Source organism: Hydractinia symbiolongicarpus, chromosome 4, assembly GCF_029227915.1.
Source record: "Hydractinia symbiolongicarpus strain clone_291-10 chromosome 4, HSymV2.1, whole genome shotgun sequence".
In the NCBI taxonomy this organism is placed as follows: Eukaryota; Metazoa; Cnidaria; class Hydrozoa; order Anthoathecata; family Hydractiniidae; genus Hydractinia; species Hydractinia symbiolongicarpus.
The window spans coordinates 22,437,431-22,461,099 of record NC_079878.1 but is presented as its reverse complement, the minus strand read 5'-3'; the positions used below and the strand labels follow the sequence as shown (position 1 = coordinate 22,461,099).

Genomic DNA, 23,669 nt, shown 5'->3' with positions numbered 1-23,669 from the left:
TACGCTGGCAGAAACGGTTTAAAGCCCTCCATCTTTCTGTAAAAGGGAAATGATTTTATAACTCCAACGAGTTATAAAAAATGAGCACTGAACAATCGCAAGAACAGAGGGTCATTACAAAACCAGTGAAGCATTCTGGTGGAGTAGCCCAAGGGCACAAATTAGCCGCACTGATAAAGAAGAGGAAGGAAGATCTTAGACAACAAGAGGATGCTGTACAACCTCCAGTCAAAACCTCTTCTGGAGAAAGTTCTGTACAGTCAAGCAGTGGAATATACATTGGTGGAGGTATTATTGCAATAATCGCCTACTATTTTATTCGTAAAAAATCCGCTGTTACCCAGCAGCCTGCACCAGCGGTTCAGGAAAAACTTACCATGAACCACGATATTGATATTTTTAAGATGAAATAGGATATAATGAACATGTCTACAAACGTAACTCCTCAGCAAAAAAAAATCATTGATATGATATATGAGACTGTGGTTGATCTCGGTTTTACTTTCGCTAACGCAATGCTCGGTAAGCGATTTTTAGGAATCTCGAGTCCTAGTACCGCTGGTCGGGGGTCACGTGAAATAGCAGTGAGTAAGGGCTGGTTGCCCGCTTCCATCGTTCCAAAACCTAAGTAAGCACATACAAGGTTTGTGTATACCCTCGGGTTTACACAAGTTGAATAAATGACCTTGGATATTATACTACAGCCTCACACAGCTATATTCACAGGCTCTACTTCTTGTGGAAAAACTCAAAGAGTTCTCGATCTTTTAGAAAATGAGTACAAGGGTCATTTTCACAATATAGTGATACTCTGCCCCACCATCCGCTGGAACAAGACTTACTTGGAAAGATCTTCACTTTGGAGAGATCCATATGTATTCCTTATTGATCCACGAGATCAACTCTTGTACTGGATAGAACAACTATCGAGGGTTTTAGCAGGTGAAAAAAGCCTATTCATCGTCGACGATATGATCGCTGATAAATCGCTGGATAAGCGTCGACAACCGCTATTGGAATTAGCCATTAGCGGGAGGCACAGGAAGCATTCGTTATGGCTGTTGACGCAATCGTATACGGCAATCCCTAAAATCCTCAGAAGGCAGAAAAAAATGCTATTTACATGGTATCCCTGCGAGAGATCGGACCTCATACAGATCGGTAACGAGAGCAACCTTATCGAGGATCGGGAAGCTATTAAAGCTCAACTCAAAAAGTCAAAGCATGCGTGTTTGTATATTCGACTTGAGCACCCTAGAAATTGGAGTATATTGGAATAAATAAACATGTCATACATCAGAACCTTAGAAAATCAGCTGAAAGCCTGTCATGAGGAGATGGATAGTATCCCTTATCTGGAAAGTCAACTGGAATCCCTTGACGAAGAGCTAAGGGATGTTTTGGAGAGAGAAAGGATCCACAGGAACACCATGTATTTTTTCGGATTCATGTCTGTCCAAATGATCATCCTGGTTGGGCTAATGTAAATTAAATAAAATGTCACTTACCTTATTTAACACATTGCCTACCATTGAGATATTGGTAAACAATCAGGGCCAACCAATGTTTAAACGTGCTGATCTGGGAAGATTTCTGGGTATTGTTGATATAAAGGCGACATACAGAGATGTAAAAACCACACCTCGTCATGAGATAACAGATGGTGCGTTAGCCGCACTGTCCAAGGAAGTAACCGGAGACGAGGCTTTCGTGACATTAGATGGTGCATTAGAGATTGTACATAGATCTTGAAAACCAAGGGCTATTGAGGTCATGAAATGGCTAACTAAAAGAGGTGTGGAAAAATTACAAAATGAAATCGCAGAACATCGTCAAGCCCTGGCAATACTCAGCGATGATCTTCAAGAAAGGGACGTAACTATCGCAAACCTTGAGGAAGACCTCCATGAGAGAGAGAAGCAGCCTGATCTCCGAACATTGAAAATTGCAGGACTCCGTCGAAGATACGTGCCACATGCCAATGATGCGGGCAAGGATAATGTTATTATGATATTTCGCAAGCATACAACACCGGAAGATGATAAGTACAACCATCTTCCGTATTACTGTGAACGCGTTCAACGCCGTGGTATTGTAAAGAAAAGACGATGGATCAGGCTTCAATATCCTGAGTCTGAAGATTAGAGGCGCGTGGTTTTGTGTGTTAAGAAAAAAAAAATCGAGAAATTTACCATTCTTTCACATGCTCCGGAGGTACCTGAACATCCTCTGTTATTAGCATGAGCTCTTCCTCCACAAAAATTCTATCAGGACCTCCATCAAGATAATATAGGAGACGGGTACCAGGTACGATACGATTGAGTCTGTACGTTTTCTTGCTCCACAAGGCATCCGTTGCACGTCTTTTAGCATCACCGTGCTCTTCTCCGGGTTGCAGGAGGTATAAGTATAAGCCATCATCGGGTAGAGGCTTTTCCTCTGGATACTCCTTGCTTTTCGCGAGTGGGACTTCATCAAGCTTAATGGCTTTTGAAGATTTCATTCCGATCATAGCCGTCTTGGTATTATTCATGCTTTTTACGATATTATATAGATGTTTCACCCATGTACTGCTAGTTTCATCAGTGACCAGCTCCTGCGCGTCCTGAGGCTTGAAGAGTTTTTGTGAGAGTACCTTATTATAAGATTCCACGAAGGCTGTAAATGTATGATGGTATTTGGTAGTATCACGTTTTATTTCGACACCCTCGCTTTCAAGCAGCTTTGTCACGTCTGATTTGAATTCCGAACCGTTGTCACATTGGAAGGTCTTCGGGTATCGTAAAGGTCCTGCCTTGTAAATATCCTTCAACATCTCCGCAACTTCACTGGCTTCCTTGGTCCTCAATGGTCTAGCCACTTTGTAGCGCGAAGCTACATCGATGCCTGTGAGGATGTATTTGTAGGCATTTCCATATACTTTATCATGGGGCATGTACAAGAGATCAAATTGATGCATTTGATTCGGCTTTGTAATAGTGAAATGTGGGTAGTTGATACGCTTGGGGCCTTTGATATGCCTGAGCCATAGGAGTTGACGAGATAGTCAGTGAATAATTTTCTTCTTTGATAGACCACTATGCTCGCTGAGCAATTTGATAGCTTTTCTCCCGGTCCAGAGATGTTCGGGCTGGTAGTAGATTTGACTCAGCTTTTCAGCTTCTTCGGCTGTAACAATATGTGATTTTGACATGTTTATTACATATCGAAAAGTTATTACATCCATTTGTACGCTACGAAGCCGCGGAAGGCCAAGGACCATACGATGAACGTGAGTTCACCGTCTTTTTGGCCTTTGCTATGTGTGTAAAAATCTGAGAGCTTTGGGGTACGCTCAATTGTAACGATATAGTACTGTCGCATTCCTTCGTCCAATTCTTTGAGAGATTGCCCGGCCTCCCGCTGTTCCTCCCGCCGTCGGTTATACCAGTCTATTTTTTTCTGTCTATCCCGCACCCATTGGGCTTGAGCAGCTTGTAATTTCTCCGCCGCGATATCATGACGTCTCCTTTCCTCTTCGCCATGACCTGAGAGCTTACTGAAGAGATAATTTTAGCCTGAGAACGCGAGCGCGTTAATCAACGCCCCGCCAGCCATAATCGCGAGACTTGCCATCTTTATTCTATGGTAATACCATAGAATAACGCGTGATACTGAATATCTTAATATTCAACACTATGGAAACGCCCGTCTAGGATGTTAAGCTGCGCATCTTGGAGCAAGTACACATAGCAGCGTATATCCCTAGTTCCGTCTGCTTTTTTAGTTATATGCAAGGTTATGCCGTCCGATAATCTCTGGAGGTGGCGCCCAGAACCATGTAAGCTGTGATCTGGACTACTGCGGAAATCAATTAACAGCGCGTATCTTTCACTAAAGAACTGGCCAATGGTCATATCCGAATCGTGGCTACCAAAACGTTCAACGACGTTTTCCATGTGATCTTTCGGGAGCATGGCGTGTCTATACAGTTCATTAGGTGAACCTTCAATAGTTATCGAGATTTTCTCGATCTTGGGGTTATAGAAGACCTCGTTTTTACCAGCATACAGAACGTGTTGGCGTAGGCCTCGGCTATGGCTTTGTCCTTGTTGTTCCGTGATCACTGGCCTTGACCTGTAGAGCTCTTATGGTGCCATCATTGGGGTTGATCCCCTGCTAAATTAGATTATTGCCCCTATCAAATTTTGAAATCCAAAGATCACGGTACACTGCGAGTACGTTGTAATCTTGTATGTTTTGTATTTCATTTTCGTTCAGCGTAACCCGTAAGCTCTGTACCAGGGCCTTGCCGATATTGCTAATGATGGTACCTTTGGTGTTGGTACCAGTCAATTCCAAGTCGAACAGCAGCTTGATTGAGCTGGGAAATATCATATCATTTTGACCAAGGTTAGGAATGTCCACATACAAATCTTCATTTTGATTGATTGCGGATGGCACGTGAGATACCTTTACTCTCTGTCGTTTGCCTTTCATCCCATACTTGATTTTCAGTTCCTTATGCGGATCTAATTTTGTTCCAAAAACAGACATCTTTATTTATACAGGTACATGGGTTGAAATAAATGGCTGATAATCCAGGATTTGAGGATGACTTTACGCTAGAACGAGATATAGAAGAGGAGCCTGAGGAGTTCAGCATTGAGAGCGAGATTCTTCGACCCGAGGATATTCAAGAAACAAGCACTGAGCCCGCGACACCTTCACGAGGCAGCCTTACCGTGTCATTGAGGCGGGAAATACTGATATCGAAGGTTGATGGACTCTACGAAGCTCTTAGTGGGGAGATCGGTCAACCACTCGCTAGACATTATGATGATTTTGAAATGGATGGTACCGGGTTACCTACGATGGGATAGAGCTTACGAAACAAAATGGTGAGTTGAGAGCCATGGGAGTGATAAAAAAAGCCTTGGGCGCTGGTAGGTTGCGAGCCATGGGATTCGATCAACATTCAACACACAACAAAGGTAGTAGGAAGATGGCGCAGGAACTCCTGAATAATATTGATACCATCAATGACAACCCCGGTGAAATCGAGATGCTGCCGATACTCGAGAATGTTATAGATGAAACGAAAAGCCCGATGGAGGATACTTCCTTTACAGAGGCTTTAGACGAACGTGAAAGAAGGAGGTTTAACCACGAGCTTTAGACTTTAAGTGGCAACCTGAAGACGCTAGAAGCGAAAATAATATTATATGATTCTCAGATCAGAGATAAAAAAGCTAAAGTGAAAGAGCTCGAGAGCAAGAAGGCCACACCTGGAGTATCCAGGGAACAGCTAGCTATCTAGGATAATGATATAGCCAAGACTAAGGAGGACATTGAGCGGTTCAGGGGTGAAAATCAGGCCATTCAAGAAGCACATGGTATACTATCTTCCAACTGAAAAATATCAAAGATACTTTGATGAAGATTGCTGGTGATGATGTACCCTTACGGGAAAAACTGACCATTTTGTTCAAAGAGCGGAGCCGAACTATAGCGAGCATCGTGAATGCCATTGGATTGCTCGTGTCGACCTTGGTCCTTGCACTAACAGATGGTAGTGGTGCAGCAGGAACAGGAGGAAGTACAGGTGGTAAAGGTTTTTTTCAAAAGCAGCTGGAAATACTAGGACGGTTCCTTAAATATCTAGCAGGCAAGGCTGGGACCGCATTACCGGGCATTATTGGTACGATCGTTTCATTCTTCTTCCGGATGGCCATAGCAGGTGCTGTAGGTATAGTTGTGGCTTACGTGGGGAACAGAAGGAGTGGGAAGAGATCATAGATTATTCTGGTAAACCACCTAACTTACCAGACAACTATCTCTTCATCCATATATATGCAAGAATCCATCCTACTCCTGCAGTGATAATGGTAGCCTTAGTTTCCTCGTGAGCTATTGCTGACGATGGAGCTGGTGGAGGATGTTGTACCTTGGAGGGTTGACGTTGATGATTCTTCCTTGGTACAACAGCATGAGGAGCGTTGATATTTGGATTGATACCAATCTTGAAATGGTCCTGACTGATCAGGATCTTGTTGATAAATCCAGCCATATTTCCGATCCTCAGTGACATATCGCTTGGTATCATGTAGACGCCATGGGCAACACTATAGTCGACCTTGCTTCGTGCATATCGCGAGTAGCTTGCCAGGAGCTAAAAATTGTCTCATTTTACCAATCGTGTTCACTACCAGATACGCCAAATTCACGTGCCATTTGCCTGAATTTTTTCATATGGAACGGATTGTTCATGAAATTAAATCGGGAGGAGCCTGGCAACGATACCTCCAATTCTTCGAGGATCTTCCGAATTTAAAAATACACATGGAATCGATACACGGCACGTACAAGAGGGTAATGAAGACGTTAGGTTTTGCATGCTGATTCCACATGCTGATGTCGAGCAAAATACAGCGAAGTTCAATTGTGTTGACCAGAGGCTGAAATGGTGATTTTTCCATTCGTTGATAGGAGGGTTGGCATGGAAAACATAGTCAACGAAGATATCAGGAAATTTCACCTTGAATGATGACCCTTTCGCGTCTATTACTATATCCTGCACTATGAGATCCGAGCCCTTGAGTCTCTCGAGATAACGCCCATGATTGGAGGCATACGTTGCCCGTGAGTTGTATGAGTAAATATTCATTCTTTCTTTAAAGAAAGATGCGACAGCTGTATGTCACAGATATAGAGAAACCTACGAATTGAGAACTACCTAGGGCAGGACGCGAGGATAGCCCTGAAATCCATCAGCATTCGACCCACGTGGCTGAACCTTTACAGCAACAATGATTTACCATCCGTAAGGTAGGGCCCGATCAGACGGTTACTAGAATTGAAATAATGAATGGGTTGTACCAGATTGAAGATATCGCGGCCATCGTCAATACCCAGGCACAGGGCAAGGTACAACTTTTTGTTCTGAAAAATGGACTCTGCAGACTCCGTGTTAATGACGGGTACACGGTGGTGATTCATCGACAACTGCAAGAGCTCTTGGGTCTATCCTACGATTCCAGTAAAAAATACTATATGAAGGGTGACAACGATTCATTTTATATAACCGACCCATACCATAGGTTACGGCTTGTTTGCCCTCAATTAGATGAGAATGATTGCTTGCTGGATGGTAAAAAATCCAAGATAAGAAAGAGAGGAGCTAAACGCATGGGGAGACATACTTACGTGGACTTTTAATACACCGATATATCTTCCTTTGAAAGGATCCACCGATCGTCTCGAGTTCATTTTGACAGACGAATATCACGAGGATAAGAACGTTTCGTTCGTTGGAATTACCATGCACTTGCTCATAGAATAAATGACAGACATTGCTAATCTTTATACAAGCCTACCTTCTGCACCTCTGGAGGGTACGGAGACTGATGAAAGTCAAGTGTACAGACTGGGAACGAAGAAGTGAAACAATACTTGCGGGCCGAGATTAAAGAGCGTGACAAGCTCGCCAAAAAGTTCAAAATGCATGGTACGTGGGTTAGGTTCTCTGACAATGGCCTGCTAGCGGTAAGTGTGATAACTTCAGGCGTTGGTATTGGTAGCATGCTCTCAGGTATCGCTGTACCACTCGCCGTGGCTATGGGAGGAATCACTATCGCCATAGGGTTAGGGCAAGCCGGTCTACGGAACGCTGGGAAGAGGCTAGGTGTCAAGAGTAAGAAGCATGAGAGCATCAGACTACTAGCGAAAACCAAGCTCAACGCTATCGTTGACCTAATCTCTAAAGCTGTGGAGAATGGTGTTATTAGCGACCACGAGTTCAGCTTAATCATGCAGGAAAAGCAAAAGTACATGCCGCTAAAGGAGCAAGCCCGACAACGAACACGCAAAATCGTGGACTCTATCAATGAACGGGAGCGACAGCAGCTTGTCGCGAAAGGGCGTAAGGAGGCAAAAGATGAACTGCTTAAAAAACTTCAATCTGCACAGTATGTCAGCGGTATCTAGAGGAACCACCCGCGTATGCAACATACTCTAATGTATTGTTAATATACATTAGATGGTACCAAGTACTTCACCAGTATTGGCATCAATCATTAGGTCACCTTCATATATAATGGTTCACTTTTGTTTTGCTTCCAAACCTCTGATGTAATCCTCTAGGATCTTCATTGACGTAATTTCTAAGCATGATTTACAATGAGGACCATCGGTCTGCATTGCAATATCTATATTTTTTATCTTGTTAATTGCGGCTATAATTTCACCCTTTTTCATCGTAGAATAACCCTTTATACCAAATTCCCGAGCTTCTCTTTTCAAATCATTCACGTTTATTAGACCACAACAAATGGTTCCTCTTCATCTGAATCAATAAGATGTCGTGTCCTTAAGGGTTGTTGAACAGGCTTGTATTTACACTCCTCAAGCAAGACTTGCGGGTAATGCTTATTCCCTTGTTTATAAATACTAGATATTTTTAAAATGCAGATGCATTCACAAGGTTGCTTTAGTGGTACTGGTTTATCATAGAAATATGTGTTTATTTTACCATCCTATTCTGTGTTGTGTTCAGGTATCTACCATCTTCACTGATGAGGTCGTGAATTTACTACCATACAATTGCTGTATCCTATCCAGGATACAAGTGTATTTTTTCAACCATTCAGGATGCTGATGTATATCGAATGACATGGTAAGCGAAGATCCATCGTCATATCTGGATGAACCATTTGAATACAGCCCCTTTGGCGTTATGATTAGCAACGATGATATCTTATTGTTATGTTTAAAGCCAATGACAGAGCCTTCATCCTTGCCTTTTTTGTTTTGGATGGGATCGCTAATTATTATATTCTCAAGCTTAACATCGTCAATATCAAGTACTGTTGGTTCACTATAGAAATCCCTTGTCTCTACTGATTCATTGTAAAATTTAAACATCCTTTATTATAGTAACCAGGGCACAACTAAGGATTTTTACATTTGCAATATCCTCCGTTGTACGTTATATACATTATATAGTGCTGCCAACATAACATTTTCATACAGATAACTAGCCTTTTACCACAGGAGCATCTCTATCATATTTATCAAGTTCAATATGACATTTATCGCAATATTCCTTCATCGTTTATTTACTCCACAAGAGCTTGAGGTCCGCCTTTTCATCTTCCAAAAAGCACCAGCCTATAACTCTGTCGGGATGCCACGCAATAGGAAGTATCTCCTCCTTAATCCTTGCCTTCTCCGCTTTCTGCTGACGATAAGCCTCGAGCAATCGAGGATCAGTGCTACTACGCATGTCCCGGGTCACGAACCAGTCCGGAACAAACTCGAGTAGATGAGGTCTATCTCGAACCGCCATATTATACATGTCTCGTGTCTTGAACCTGTCAGGAACATGTCTGAGCATCCCTGGATACTCCTCAACTGTCTTTGTGCACATTTCCCGCGTCTTGAACCTGTCGGGGGTATACTTGAATAGCCAGGGGTTCTTTTGAACAACCTTGTTGCACATTTCCTGGGTCTTGAATTGCAATCTTACCAGCAGGGGATTCTCTTCAACTAATTTCTTCCATCTTTCTTGTCTCCAATTCATCTTTATTATTCCGACCTCGGCAAGGGATCCTTGAGTAAGGGACTTTCCTTACTCAATTCTATTTTTTTGTTGATGTCAGCATTATTCCCGTTAGTCGCTATTGCGCATGACGTCATATGATTTCATTAATATGATTGTGTGTTAGTATTTAATATATCTTACATTTAATATTATTTTGTGTTGGTGATTGGCAGATGACGCCATGTATCTTACATTAAATATTATTTTGTGTTGGTGATTGGCATTTAATATTATTTCATATTATTTTGTGTTGGTTACTAATGGGTGACTTAAGGAATTTCCCTTACTGATATTCTGTATAATATGAGTATATATTATATACATTTAATATTATATACATTTAATATTATTTTGTGTTGGTTATTGGCATTTATATTCTGTATTATTATGATTTCACGTATGCGTTGATGACGTCATATGATTTCGTTTTTTACTTGTTTTTGGATGAGGTGGTGGTGGAAATGGTGAAAGCAGGGTTTTGTTATTAAAAGGTGTAGGAGGAATAAAAACTGGTTATATTCACTCCCTACTACTACTCGTTATTTGGTGCAGCTTTGTTCTTGTTGTCATAAAATACAACCAAGATATGGTGAGACCATTTACTCGTTAAATTCGAATCTAAATATAACTATGGCAACCAGATTTCATGTCATTGTTGTTATTACGCATACACTAGACAACTCCTTCATTCCTTAATGATCAGCCTGGTCCCCAGGGCGTTTTGTCTCTCACCGGCCTTATATTTAAACAGCCGACCTTGTTCAGGCTAATAGCCTAACAAGCCTGGGGACGGGGTTTGCACTAGGGCGCAAATAGTAAGTGGGCGTGTTTTAGCTTAAAGGACTATGAACCGGTAAAATGCTCAGACTCCGTATATTCCGCGCACATAATAAAAATCCGGCAAACGCATTTTGCGCAATGAACAGACCAGCGCACTTTGCTCCCTGGTTCAATATTTTTTTTCGAAAAGTATATAACAAAGAAATACTTCAGCAATACTTATCCTAGATGAAGACATTACCAAGGCTGGAAAAGAAAAAAAATTCTAGATATATCTATATGTTTGAGTCTGTAAATTACATACAGGCCGGAAAAATAGCCATTTTTGTTCGCCGCCATCAGCTCGACTGTCGTGTAAGTCACTAAAGTCGAAATCCGACAGCCGTTCCGTAGCCCCTTGAAAGTAGTTTGAGGTAATGATTTTTCGCACCCTGTGTCACGGGATTGATTTTAATCAACATTGTCTTCTTTCGTTTTCGAGACAAAAACTGCACAAATGCCAGGTGTCGCAAGGTATCAACGAACTCCCAACTTCCCCTGTTACCCTTATTTTCTCTTTATAAACAGCCATTTTGACATAGGTGTCTTCTGATTTATCAGCAATTAATAAGACAGCTAGCTTTAGCTTACACCAACACAACTTTCACTTTCGTTGTGATGACAGGGAGCTAGCTAGCAGCTAGCATTATCAGCAGCAGTGTAAGTAAGTAAATAATATATTTTCTTATATAACTGCAAAGTTAGATATGGCAGGTACCTAGACTCTAAGGAAATAGATTCTATATTTACAGATTTACCCAAATCCACAGACAGTCAGGGTAAACACTTAATTAGCGATGGTAGGCTAATTAGGGCATACCACCTAGGCGACTTATTGTAGCCTAGTTAGGCCATATATAACCTAGTTAAGACATTACATTCTTTAATGGCATTCCTAAGAAAAAATCGCGAAAAATCTTTGTTCAGAATGGATAGTCTACACGACCATGATTCCAAAATTGTCACTCGTGCCCTTTCGATATGTTCGCGCGCAAGTAAGAATTATGTTAAAATAAATTATATAACCTAATTAGGTTAAGTGTCGCCTATTGAGGTAAACACTGCAACGCAATGATTTCGACGTATTTACAACAGAAAGTTTTTGTTCGCCTAGTTAGACTATGGGTAGCCTAATTAAACTACATCACGTCGCCTAACTAAACGACTCGCCTAAGTAGGTCATGCCACCTAATTAGGTGTTTACCCTGACTTAAAGAAGATTGTTCTTCAAGTTTTAAAAACTGGTCATCCTTAGAACTTTTTCAATGTCTTGTGGTGATATTTTACCAGTACTGACAAAATAAATGGGTACTTTCATTCAGCCAACAATAACTACTGACTATTGAACTATTGAATAATTTATTAGTCTAGTCGGTTAAATAAAGATCATTTAAACTATATACTAACCAAAATATACTCATCTAATTTCATCTAAAATCTCTAAAATAATAGCTGTATTTTGTCTGACTCTGTTCAAAATCTATCTATCTATCACCACCAGTATTATATATACATAATATAGTAATACAATAGAACGCCTTATTGCTAGTTCAGATATCTCTTCATCCCCCTTCAGTTCGATGTCATCAAATTTAGGTCCAAAGGCCAGTTTCTGGTTGTATGACAGTGGAGGACGCCTAGTTCAGTAAGGACGACCTGGAACCACGATGGAGCTAAAGCAATGTAATCAGCTTTTATTGAATGGACAGATGATGTGATGGTCAGCGGTTTGGTGCATGAGGTATTAACGACATGCTAGCAGGATAGTAATTGGTTAAAGGTTGTGCTGATTGTGCAGACAGTTCTATCATTTGTTAGGGCAGCTGAAGCACTGTTGGTGGCATTGACTGCAGCGTTTCAGTAGACTAAAGTAGTGGCATGGCCAGTGGTGGCATGGAAGTGGCTAGTGGCATTGCTTCAGGTTTTCTATTTAGAATGTTGCCTGTAGGATGAACAGCACAGCTGATGATGTCAGGAAAGACAGGCTGAAACTTCCGTAGAAATTGTCTGTTTTGCCTCAACCTTGGTGGTACCATCAACCTTCAGTGTGTAACTGTCATGGCTGTGTAGTTTAACCACGGTACCAGAACATCATTGCATTAAGGAACCAGCCTGTGTCAAGTGTTCCAGTTGGGTCAGTATTGAAGCAAAGAAGACAGTTGGCACATTTGACTCCTACCTCAGCATTGCTATTGAATTGTGTGTAAATGATACACAATGGAGGACAGACCAACAAGTGAGAAAGCCACTGGTATTTTGTGCTTCTCTCTTCAGCACACCAAGCGTGCGAAGTAGCACTGAAGCATGCTGCATCTATCAAAAGAATAATATGTAAAAACCAAAAAAAAAATTCTGCACACCATTTTGAAGCTGCATGATTTACAAAGTTTGTGCTGAAAAAAAAATTATTATATTAGAAACAAATGCTTTGAGAATTATTTATTTCGCTTTATTGTCACCGGGGCATTCTTATGCAGAAAATGTGTTGAATAACAATTTTACAAGTTCACTTTAAGTAACTAATTAATAATTAAATATCCTCTTTCAATTTCTTGTAAACAATCACATGTCTACAGAAAAAACTTCATTAACAAATCCTCTGAATAATTTTTTATAAACTTTTCGTTTGCCTACTTTACTTAAAAGGGATCTGTCTCAAAAATACCTTAGATGACATCACGAAATTTTCATTTCCGCCTTCACGAGTGTTTGATCTCTAATCGTGTATCTCATTTTAATTTTTTGTCATCGGATTTGGATGCAAAAGTGATCAAAAGAAAAAGAAAAAAAATTGAGTGTTATTTTCATGATCTTATAGATGTTTTACATCATATTTTCAAAACAAATAAAGTTGAGAAAAAAATGAGACACAAGATTTAAAATTCAGACTATGCTGAACATATGGACCTTTTTTTTCTGAAAACTTTTACACTTTTGAGACTAACCCCTTCACAGTTGGCCACACCTACTTTTTAAGACTTTTGACTATATTTTTAATGTGTTACAATATTTCAATTTTTTTGTCATATTGCAGAATAAACTTTTGTTAACAAGTACATCATATACTTTTGTAATGTTTTTTAAGGAAAGTTGAAAAAAATGCTCTATACAGAAGAGGTGTAATTTACCATACCGCTACTTTATAAATAAATCATCGCTTGATTTAAATAATTTTTACGAATCGATTTTTGTTATTGCATTTTAATTGTTTTCTATTTAAGCTTCAAAGAAAAACAAAATTCGTTTTGCAATTCGTTTTAGAATTCGTTTCAGAAGTTTTATTTCAAATTGTTTCCCAATCGTTTCCCATTTGTTTCCCATTCTTTTCCTTTTTTAACTCACAAATTTTATTTTATTTTAAATCGTTTCATAATCGTTTCGTAAATTAAAAATTTGTTTCTCGAAACGATCTGAAACAATTTTATATAATGACGAGGCGATTGCTATCATCATCATCATCATCATCGTCATCGTCATCGTCATCGTCATCGTCATCGTCATCGTCATCGTCATCGTCATCGTCATCGTCATCGTCATCGTCATCGTCATCGTCATCGTCATCGTCATCGTCATCGTCATCGTCATCGTCATCGTCATCGTCATCGTCATCGTCATCGTCATCGTCATCGTCATCGTCATCGTCATCGTCATCATCATCATCATCATCATCATCATCATCATCATCATCATCATCATCATCATCATCATCATTCTTGGCTTAACTTCCGTTTTCCATGCTAGCATGGGTTGGACGGGGTATATTAATGACCCTCTTCCAATCTGATCTAGACTGTGTTAGATCTAAACTCAACTTCCTCTGTATCAAGTCTGTCCTTATAACCTCCTTCCAAGTCTTTCTCGGTCTGCTTCTGGGCTTTGCCCCAGGAACTGTCAAGTCTCTACACTTTCTTACCCAATTATCCCCCTCCATTCTTTCCAAGTGCCCCAGCCAATTCAATCTTCTTATCTGGATAACATCTTTAATTCTACGGATACTTAGCCTGCTTCTTAGCTCATCTGAACTCTTTCTGTCTCTCAGACTGGCATTACACATCCACCTAACCATTCTCATATCATTCCATTCTAAACGGTCAAGTTCTTCCTGCTTCACTGCCCATGTCTCACTACCGTACAACATAACGCTTCTTACACAGGCCTCATACAACCTACCTTTTAACTCAATTGACAAGACTCTGCTGGTCAACAAAAGAAGTAACTCTCTGAACTTTTTCCAAGCAGAACCTATCCTGCAAGTAACACTTCTTCCAACACCCCTTCACTGCCCAACATATCACCTAAGTAACAGAAGTTCTCAACTATCTCTAACAAACCACTGTTGTACATCATTAAAGCTGGAATAACTTCAGTCTATATAATTTCACCTTTGCAACACTTGCATTACAAACTGAATGTCAGCTCTTAACCTTCCACCAATACTAGATAGATAGATAGATGTGCATATTTTACATGGCTAGCCTGACAAATATTGAGTTACTACCAACCCCTTTCCTGCAAACAATCATCACTAAGTGAATCATTAATCCTGACACGACTTCTAGCATTGCTGTACATAAACTGTACCATCGTAACTAGCCACTCATCCACACCTTATTTTCTCATAGCCCACCAAATAACTTTATGTGGCACTCTTTCAAAAGCTTTCTCTAAATCTGCAAAGGCAAAATATAATTCTTTCTCTTTCCTAAATACTTTTCCTGAAGCTGTCTGAGTAAAAATATTGCATCTGTAGTGGCACGCCCTGGATCAAAACCAAATTGCATCTTATCTATATCAATTCTTTCTCTAAGTAACTTATCAATCACTCTTTTAATAACTTTCATTACTTGATCAACCAACTTCAAACCTCTATAGTTATCTCTTTCTAATGCATCACCCTTGCCCTTGAAACAATTCACTATTACACTCGACTGCCACTCACTTGGAATAGCACCATCCTTTATATTCTGATTAGCAAGACTTAATTGATAAGCTCAACTCCAATATATTCAGATGCTTTTACCATCTCTGCAACAATACCTGATACTCCTGCAGCCTTGTCAATCTTCAATTTCCTAATAGCCTCCACTACCCATTCTGTCTTGATCTGCATAGCTGGCCCTTCTACAACATCGTCATCAGACAAATTATCCTCATCCCAATCAAACTCAGTGTTAAGCAACCTTTGATAATAATTCTTCCAAGGTACCCTTTTCGGCTCCTCTGTGCTAGCCAAAACACCTTCATCATTACGTATACACTTCTCACGTACAACATCTTGATTAGTCTTCTTCATTTGCTTTGCTATCTTGAATACCTCATTGCGCTGGTCTTCCCTTCTTAACACATCTGCAAATCTGTTTCTCTCTGCTTCTGATTTTGCCTTATGCACTGCTGTACGAGCACGATGCTTAGCTTCTAAGTAAATATTTTTACTACCACCTGACTTCCACTCTTTCCAAAGTTTCCTCTTTTCCTTTATACACTGATCAACCTCATTATTCCACCACCAGGTCTGTCTATGTCTAGCTGGTCCTTCCGTCCACCCACAGGTATTAATAATTTTAATTTTTTTTTTTCATTGTTATTTTCATTATAATTGAGCCAATAGGATATGGAATTGATGAAAGTAAAAAATTAAACTGTGGTGTGTATGAAAAATATTTCGTTGAAGATGGAGACAATAAATAAAAAAAGAAAGTTGATAGTTGGACGGCAATATGGTGGGAAAACTAATTGCAGAGTGGCAACTACACGAGTGCCTTTTTAACTGAAACCACGCAGAGTATCATAATGCGAGAAGAAGAAATATAGCACTGGAGTTGATTTCAAACGAATTAATACTGCCAGTCAAAGACAGAATAGAATTAAAGTCCATGTTTCAAAGAAAAGTGGAGCAGGCTTTTTATCTGATTATATTACACCTTGCACGGCAGAATCCAACATCAATGTGGACGAACATCCGAATGGTGATAATGAAACTTCCCGGCACTCAACCATAAACAAAAAAGTCATCTAGTGTCAAAAAGATCAAGATGTATCTGTTCCAGACAGAGTTATGTTAAAAGCGTTAGAGTGATTGGATGAGTCCTAATGAAAGCGAAACCCAACAACAATTGTTTGGTAGAATGATTTCAAAGAATTTGTCAAAAATGTAAAAAATATGTACACCGGAGAATAGTGATGATTACGAAAAATTTTCAGCGTCTTGTAATCTTAATTCACTAAGGATGCTATTGCAAGCCCCTTTCGCTTGTCTGTCTTATAACCATGGTCGCACCCAAGAACGTTTGCATTGCTTTCTTTTTTTACACTGACTTATCTTCACTTTTACTGTCAGTGATAGCGCCAGAATTAAAATAACATCTTCTTGTTTGCAAACCATTTTTAAAATGAGCGCACAAAAACTCACATTTGTTCGACAAAACTTTTGAAAGTATAAAAACTTGCACAATTGCTTGTACAAGTACTTGCAGAAGTATACTTGTATGTTATTTGCTATTGGAAACTTTGCTACGTGTAACGGACACTTATGATATATAGCAAATTATATTTGGTTAAATTGAAGACACTCTGTTTCTTAACATTTTTGGGTTTTCTTAATACCAAAGCCGCAGTTTCAAAATTAACCTTTGAACATGATGCAGAGCAATTTGAATTGGAAGTGGGATTCAACTTCACAGTTGTATGTTGATGTTGTTGCCGTTCACTGGCTTTGTTCTTAGTATTAGATGCACATTTCCTCAAAGCTTGACCTTCAGACTTGTGAATTGCAACTATTTTGCTTTTCTCAGCAGCAGATATAAAATCATCTTCTACTTTTACAAACTGGATTTCATACTGTATAGCTGGTGCTTTGTAATATAATTCAAAAATATAAGAAGCTAGTTGAAATGTATTGAAAAAATTCAAGATGATCGCAGTGCCTGTAGGACATGGCATGCCTGTCTCATCCAGGGCATGAGAGTCTATCAAGTAGTAGTGACGTTTACTAGGTATAATTAAAAATGAATATCCACTGATAATGAGCATTTAAACCACTATGAAGAAATCCAAAAAAATCAGCAGCAAAATAAAGTGGCACAATCAAATTCTGTATGATAATAGACCTAGGAATTTCTGTTGCAGACAAAAACATTCCTGTATTTTGAGATTTATACAAGGCATCACCTTTTTCCAATGTGCATTCCGAGTCATTTATTGTCCACCAACTGACTAGTTTAAATGAGAAAAGCATATTCCAAACAAAGTATACATGAGCATTAAATTCCTCGTGTGTTTCCAAATTTTTTGTCCCCTTCGTGAAAAGATGCTTGAATACATTTCTTAAACAAACCAACTTCATAAACTAATAAGAATCAATTGGTGGTGGGGTTTACTTGTGTTGAACCAATCTTGCTGGTGAAATCATTGTGTTTATAATAGTGGTATATATTGTGTTGTGTGTAAATCAATTGGGTCTATTTGGTGTTGTGTTATTAGGAGAACTGTGAAGATAACCTACAGGTTAGTCATACACATATTGCGAGTTTAACAAGTGTAACGTAAATATCCAGGACGTTAAAGAAGCAACTACTTTATTCCAGGAAATTGACGAGGCACAAAATTAACACAAAGGAAATTAACACAAATGCCTGTAATAACTTATAAAACAGAATTTAAATAACCCAACTTAGTTCAACCAACTTAAAAAAAGCATTAAAATAACGCGTATCATAAAATATGTTTATTTTTATTTTAAGAATGGGTTGTGTGATATTGCTTCCATTGCATTTTTTTCTTGCAAATTCCACTAGTAAAAGATGGTACTTTATCTAAATACTAAAACAGTTGCAATTTTTGAGCTGTATACTTTAAAAAACTCCACATTAATTAACAAAAAAAAAGTTATAAACCTCTATGTTTGTGCCAAACTTTGGTATATAATAGAAAATATTTTGTTGACACGCAGGGCTTCGCAAAATATGATTTTACGCATGTAAATTTTCAAGCACACTACATAAGTTAACTGTGCCTGACAGTTTTCGTGCATTTAAACTCGTCCATGTGCATGCAAATTTTACATGGCATTCTCTTGCACAATTTTTGCAGGTTATTCTTACTTACAACGAATCTCACATGATTCGCAAAATAAGCATGGAGAAAGAAATGTTCTTGTGGGCATGAGCTCAATGTAGGCGCTGTATATTTGACATTTTATAGTATGTCAAAATGTTACGATAAAATATTTTTATCATCAGTGGCAGGAATGTGCATTTTTTTTTTAATTTTTGAACTCACTTAATGTTGTTATGCTTGTTTATAATACAATATGATGGGTCTAGCATATTATTTCATTGATGGTGATAGATTGCTACGTGCATGCTGCATTTGACATTAAGAACTGTATCTTAAAGCACAATTGTACAAGTGTATTTTCACCTTAACATATTCACAGTTTACGTTGTGAAGAATAAGAAGCATATTGTTGCCACATTGTAATACATATTATCTGTTGTTACAATTGAGAGACTCAATGCTGGAATATATAGTAATTTTTATTTTCATACTTTCTATTCAGAAAAATGATTTCCATCATTATTTTAATTGTTGCAAATGCTATTTCTTCGACATGGGCATCAGGTGATGGATGCAATTACCAAATAAATGGAACTAATGCGTATATTAATCTCAAACCACTTGTGAAGAATGTAAATCTTAATCCAAGGTAAGTAACAAATTATTTTATACTTTCCTGATAAGTTTGCTTTTTAGACTTGTTAGACTATGAGGGAAATCCATGGTAGAGGTTATTTTAAATTAAAGCTAATTGCTGAAAAAAGAATTTTTTGGTTTTGATTTGGAATTCTGCAGGACTTTTTAAGAGAGACACACATGCAAAATATTTGGGTGTCCTGTTGATATTGTCCTAAAACAGCCCTAATAAGTTTCCACTTTTTTGTTCTCACACCTTTTAATCTTGGAACTTTTTTATACGATCTTGGCAAAATAATTGTGGGCAGAGCATTAAATAACAATGATATAGTTTTGCACCCACTTTTAAAATAAAATTGTCATTTAGAATTCACTTGTCCATGTTTCTGCTGGACTTAGTGTCTCAAACAATGTTAATTTTAGTTGAAGTCAGTACGATGAACCTAGTAGGTTGTTCTGTAATTCAACGGAAAAATGAATGACTATGAATTGGTGTTACTTTACTCTTTATGTTATCAACTGTGATCATTTTACTATTTCACTGCATATGGTCAGCTGTTATTCTCCATAGCTTAAGGCTATTTTGTTTTTTTTTACTATTTATACGTCTGTTTGGAAGGAAAGTCTCTAAAAAGTTATTTATGTAAACGAAATCTGCATCAAAAACATGGTTTTGAGAATGACCATTGACATTTTGCAGTCAATTCTTTGGAGAAGAAACAGGCCAGGCCAGACACTTCAATTTATATTTCCATCACGCAGCACTTTGCTGTTTTTCCTAACCACTTTGTTCTAATAGGAATGTTTTTAAACAGGAATTGGCAGGCCATAAGAGAAAGCACATAAATAAAATTCGAATTACGGCACATTTTCATATGATTTTTCTAAGATTAGCAATTTTTTTTCAGATTATATAAAATTTGCTGCTCTAGTGACAGCCATTCAATCAACCATTATCAGCAATTTTAAATACTTGTTTAAAAAATCCACAAATAATCATTTACACAAAGTAGCGATTCGATGTACTGTCAGACATAATACAGTTATAATTAGAGGTTAAGTACAGTCCTCTCCCTATAAATCATTCTTATTCTTTCCTTGTGTCTACAATTATTGGAAAAGGATTTACATTTACATTTTTGTTTACATAACAGACAAGCTATAGCTAGCTATCAAGTCACATAATGCTTTGCATTAGTTTTATTTAGTTTTATATATATATGTTTCTATGGGTTAAGATAAATATATTTTGTTTCGATTTCGGCTACAAACATAGATTTTTAGGTAGTATAGTAAAGCCAGCTATAGATAGCTTGCTTGTAGCCCATGTTCTTTATTTTTGTGTTATCTTCATCAATCTCATTTTTACTCAGCTGCGCATAGGGTTGTGACTGCTGTTAGCTACCTGTGCCTATAAAGTGAAAGTATATAGCTAAATACAGTTGGCTGCGACAAAATTTTCAAATAATTTTTTTATGCTAAATGCATGTTGGTACCTAAAGTTAATATTATGAAACTAACTTTAGAAAAAACATTTTACAAAGAAAAATAAAGTTTAGATAGCAGCGCTAATGAGAATTTACAAGAAAATGAGAAATCTTAAATTTTGACACTATAATTAAAATCATTTTGAATTAACCCTTGAAAGTAGACATTTTACACCTTACAAAAATTGTAGATGCAAATTTTTAATAAAGTATTCACTTATTATTGGTAAAATATGTGTGTTTTTTGGCGTGGAATTTCAGTTTTACACATTTTTGTCCTATAAGTTGTCACAAAGTTTAATTTAAGACTCCTGCTTTACTACACACAACACAAATCGATTTCACCATCCATTTTAAGTTTTCGGTGGTCACGGTGGTCACTGGGGATAAAATATTTATTTTGAACTCTGACCACTCTGTAATAAAGACTTCACTGGCGGCCAAGGATGCAGAAAATGCATAAAATATGTATGATAGGATCCCCTGTAACAACTAGTAATAAAGACACACTAAGAAGTATATAAATGTGCATAAAAGAGACTTTTTTATGGCAGCCTTTTAAAAGAGGATGTAACAGGAAACAAAAAAGAAGAGAAAACTTTTTCAGAAGAATGGGTTGATTTTTTTTTGCATTTTTTCATTTAATTATATGATACTGCCGTAAAAGTAAGGATGGTGAAGGAACTCACTAAGGGTACACTTAGTAAATTCAAAATGTTATATAAGTGTACAGTAGCCCCCATTTCAGTAGAAATTAAAAATTATTTTTGTCTTGATTATATGCAAAAAAAGAATAAATCCAAATTGACACATAGATTGCTACAATATTGTTATGTTTTTTCTAGATTCATTGCAAGAGATACTGAAAAATGGTACTATGCATTTCAGCCCTGTGGAAAGTTTAGCCTTTATTTGAATATGTCTCTTCCGAACAAGCCATGTAACCAAACATCGGTTAGCACTGTTAATTTTTATACCAACAGTTCATTTTCTTGTTTAAAAGTCTGTCCATCATCAATATCTTACAGTGTTGTTTTGTCCTCATAGTTACAATATTGTATGTGTTTCTTATATTTTACCATCTTGAAACCTTTCCAATGTGTTAATTTGCTGTGTTATACATTGATTTAGACAGCACGTTTCTTTAATGGATCTCTTCATGAATGTGTTGGGCTTGGTAGAACCTGTGACTTTAAAGTGGAAAAACATTATCATAAGCCTATTGTTTCAAATATGACATTAAATTACAGGTATAGGATTTTTTTGTAACCGTGTTACAGTTCTTAAGAATGACTTCATTTTTAAACTTGCCAATAATAATCTATATGCATGATAAAAAAAGTTAAGTCTTGTTTTTTAAATGACGAAATCTCTGAACTATATATTATTATTTTCTTAGTTAATTGTAACATGGAAACAATTAAGTGTATAACTAAATCTTCTAAAAAATTGCGATACTTGAAAATGGGTTATGACACCCAAAACGTTGTAACTTGTTGTTTTTATTTTTCAAAATTCATACTTGCAACCAACAGATTTATTAAGTTGCATTATATTGTTAAATTGTATTTGTTTTCAACATAATCCTTTAATTTCGTTAAGAAAAAAAAAGAAAGATAAAAAATAAATATTTTGACAATAAAGATAATTTTTCTATAGGGATGCTCTATCGTCTTCAAAGGAGGGTATGGTTATATCACTGATATGCAACCATGCTCTGCCATTAAACGAATCTGAATTTAAATATGTCAATGTTTCTCGTGGTACTCAGTTAACTTGGGTATGTATATGTTTTCTGTCGTGTGAATTTTTATTAGTAGATTAGGAACCTGATTTTATTCTTGAAAAAATTGTACCTAAATCAAGGACGCATTTTTAATTGTTTGCTGGCATATTTTGAAAAAATGAAATTAAAAAATGCTGTGTGATGCTATACTGATGTTAATCACTTTAATTTGTATATATTTTTTCTTTAAGAGCCAAAAACCATGTGTTTATTTTTTTTTTCAGTACTTTTCGCTTGAAAGTCGTTGCTGCTGTCCCAATGGATGTCCAAATGAATCTTCAGCAGCTCCAAAAAAAGGTAGGACATTTTAGGATTAAGGTTCTTTATGTAAACATCCAATTGATTTGTCAATTGGATGTTTACATAAAGTTTCAATTTTCATTTTTGAATTTATTAAAATTTTACAGCTTTAGTTGCATGTAAAAATGCTTGATTTATCCTATGCAGCACTTTCCTAACGAAATTACCAACAACTTTTTTGTTTATGTTTTTACGATGTAGTTTTAAGCACAATTTTATAAGGCGTTCTTTTAAATTAAAGTTTAGTGAGTTTATGCTGTTCTTCACTAGTCAGTTATAGATTCTTCAATCTACTTTTATTGTGAAAGCCGTTTCTTTATTTTGTGTTTACACAAAGCAAAGCATTTCCTGCATCTCTTAAGATACAAAAATACGGAAGATTTTTATGAGAGTTGAAAAAATTAAATTTGGCTTTGCAAGTTTTAAAAAAAATTTTAAACTTGTCTTGCATTTATCTTTTTAAGATATCAGATATTACTTCCAACGAATTTACGTTTCCCCACAGCTTCAAATTTGTGCTGATTCAATTTCACGTATTTCTCTATAATCTTATACTAGCATCATGTTTTTTGTTATAATTGTTGTAATTGTTATTTTTTTTTTGACAGGAAGCAATGCAGTCTGGTACATTGTTGGGATAACGGCTGCAGTGTTGTTTGTTATCATAGTTGTGTTTATTATCATATATGCAAAATTTTACCCTTGTAGTAATAAAGCTGAAAGGCAAAGGCTGTTGGAGGAACCTGCATAATATGTGTTTACGTAGTTAAAAATATTTTTTATTGTAATCGGTTTATACGTTTTAATTAGAAGAAGTATAATTTGATATTCATACTTATAAATAATTTTTGTATACTAACTACTGTGTATATAGTAAGAATGGTAATTTAGATTATTAGATGTTTATATGTTTATCCTTTTTTTTTTGGTTTCTTTGTTGGGTAAAAATTGCTCTCTGCTTCTCAGTAATGTAGTTTGTGATTCATGCTTTCACTCCTTTCTGTTA

The 23,669-nt window shown here is 37.3% G+C and overlaps 2 protein-coding genes across 4 annotated transcripts; one reads left to right on the top strand and one right to left on the bottom strand.

Annotated features, from left to right (window-relative positions):
• Positions 1 to 2,199: 2,199 nt before the first annotated feature.
• On the bottom strand, positions 2,200 to 2,959 carry LOC130642332 (uncharacterized). The gene is made up of 2 exons (XM_057449421.1): positions 2,312 to 2,959; positions 2,200 to 2,229 (listed from the first exon to the last, which is right to left on the bottom strand). The coding sequence occupies exons 1-2, from the start codon at positions 2,957 to 2,959 to the stop codon at positions 2,200 to 2,202; spliced, it is 678 nt and encodes a 225-aa protein (XP_057305404.1).
• Positions 2,960 to 10,826: 7,867 nt separating this feature from the next.
• Positions 10,827 to 23,571, top strand: LOC130641868 (uncharacterized). 3 transcript variants are annotated; one of them, XM_057448870.1, is made up of 7 exons: positions 10,827 to 11,059; positions 18,957 to 19,103; positions 21,423 to 21,531; positions 21,709 to 21,827; positions 22,237 to 22,357; positions 22,588 to 22,660; positions 23,272 to 23,571. In XM_057448870.1, the coding sequence occupies exons 2-7, from the start codon at positions 18,961 to 18,963 to the stop codon at positions 23,412 to 23,414; spliced, it is 708 nt and encodes a 235-aa protein (XP_057304853.1). In that variant the 5' UTR covers positions 10,827 to 11,059; positions 18,957 to 18,960; the 3' UTR covers positions 23,415 to 23,571. The 3 variants fall into 3 exon arrangements, with proteins under 3 accessions (XP_057304853.1, XP_057304852.1, XP_057304851.1); XM_057448869.1 differs by having other exon boundaries at positions 10,827 to 11,063; XM_057448868.1 differs by lacking the exon at positions 10,827 to 11,059 and adding an exon at positions 17,765 to 17,902.
• Positions 23,572 to 23,669: the final 98 nt, after the last annotated feature.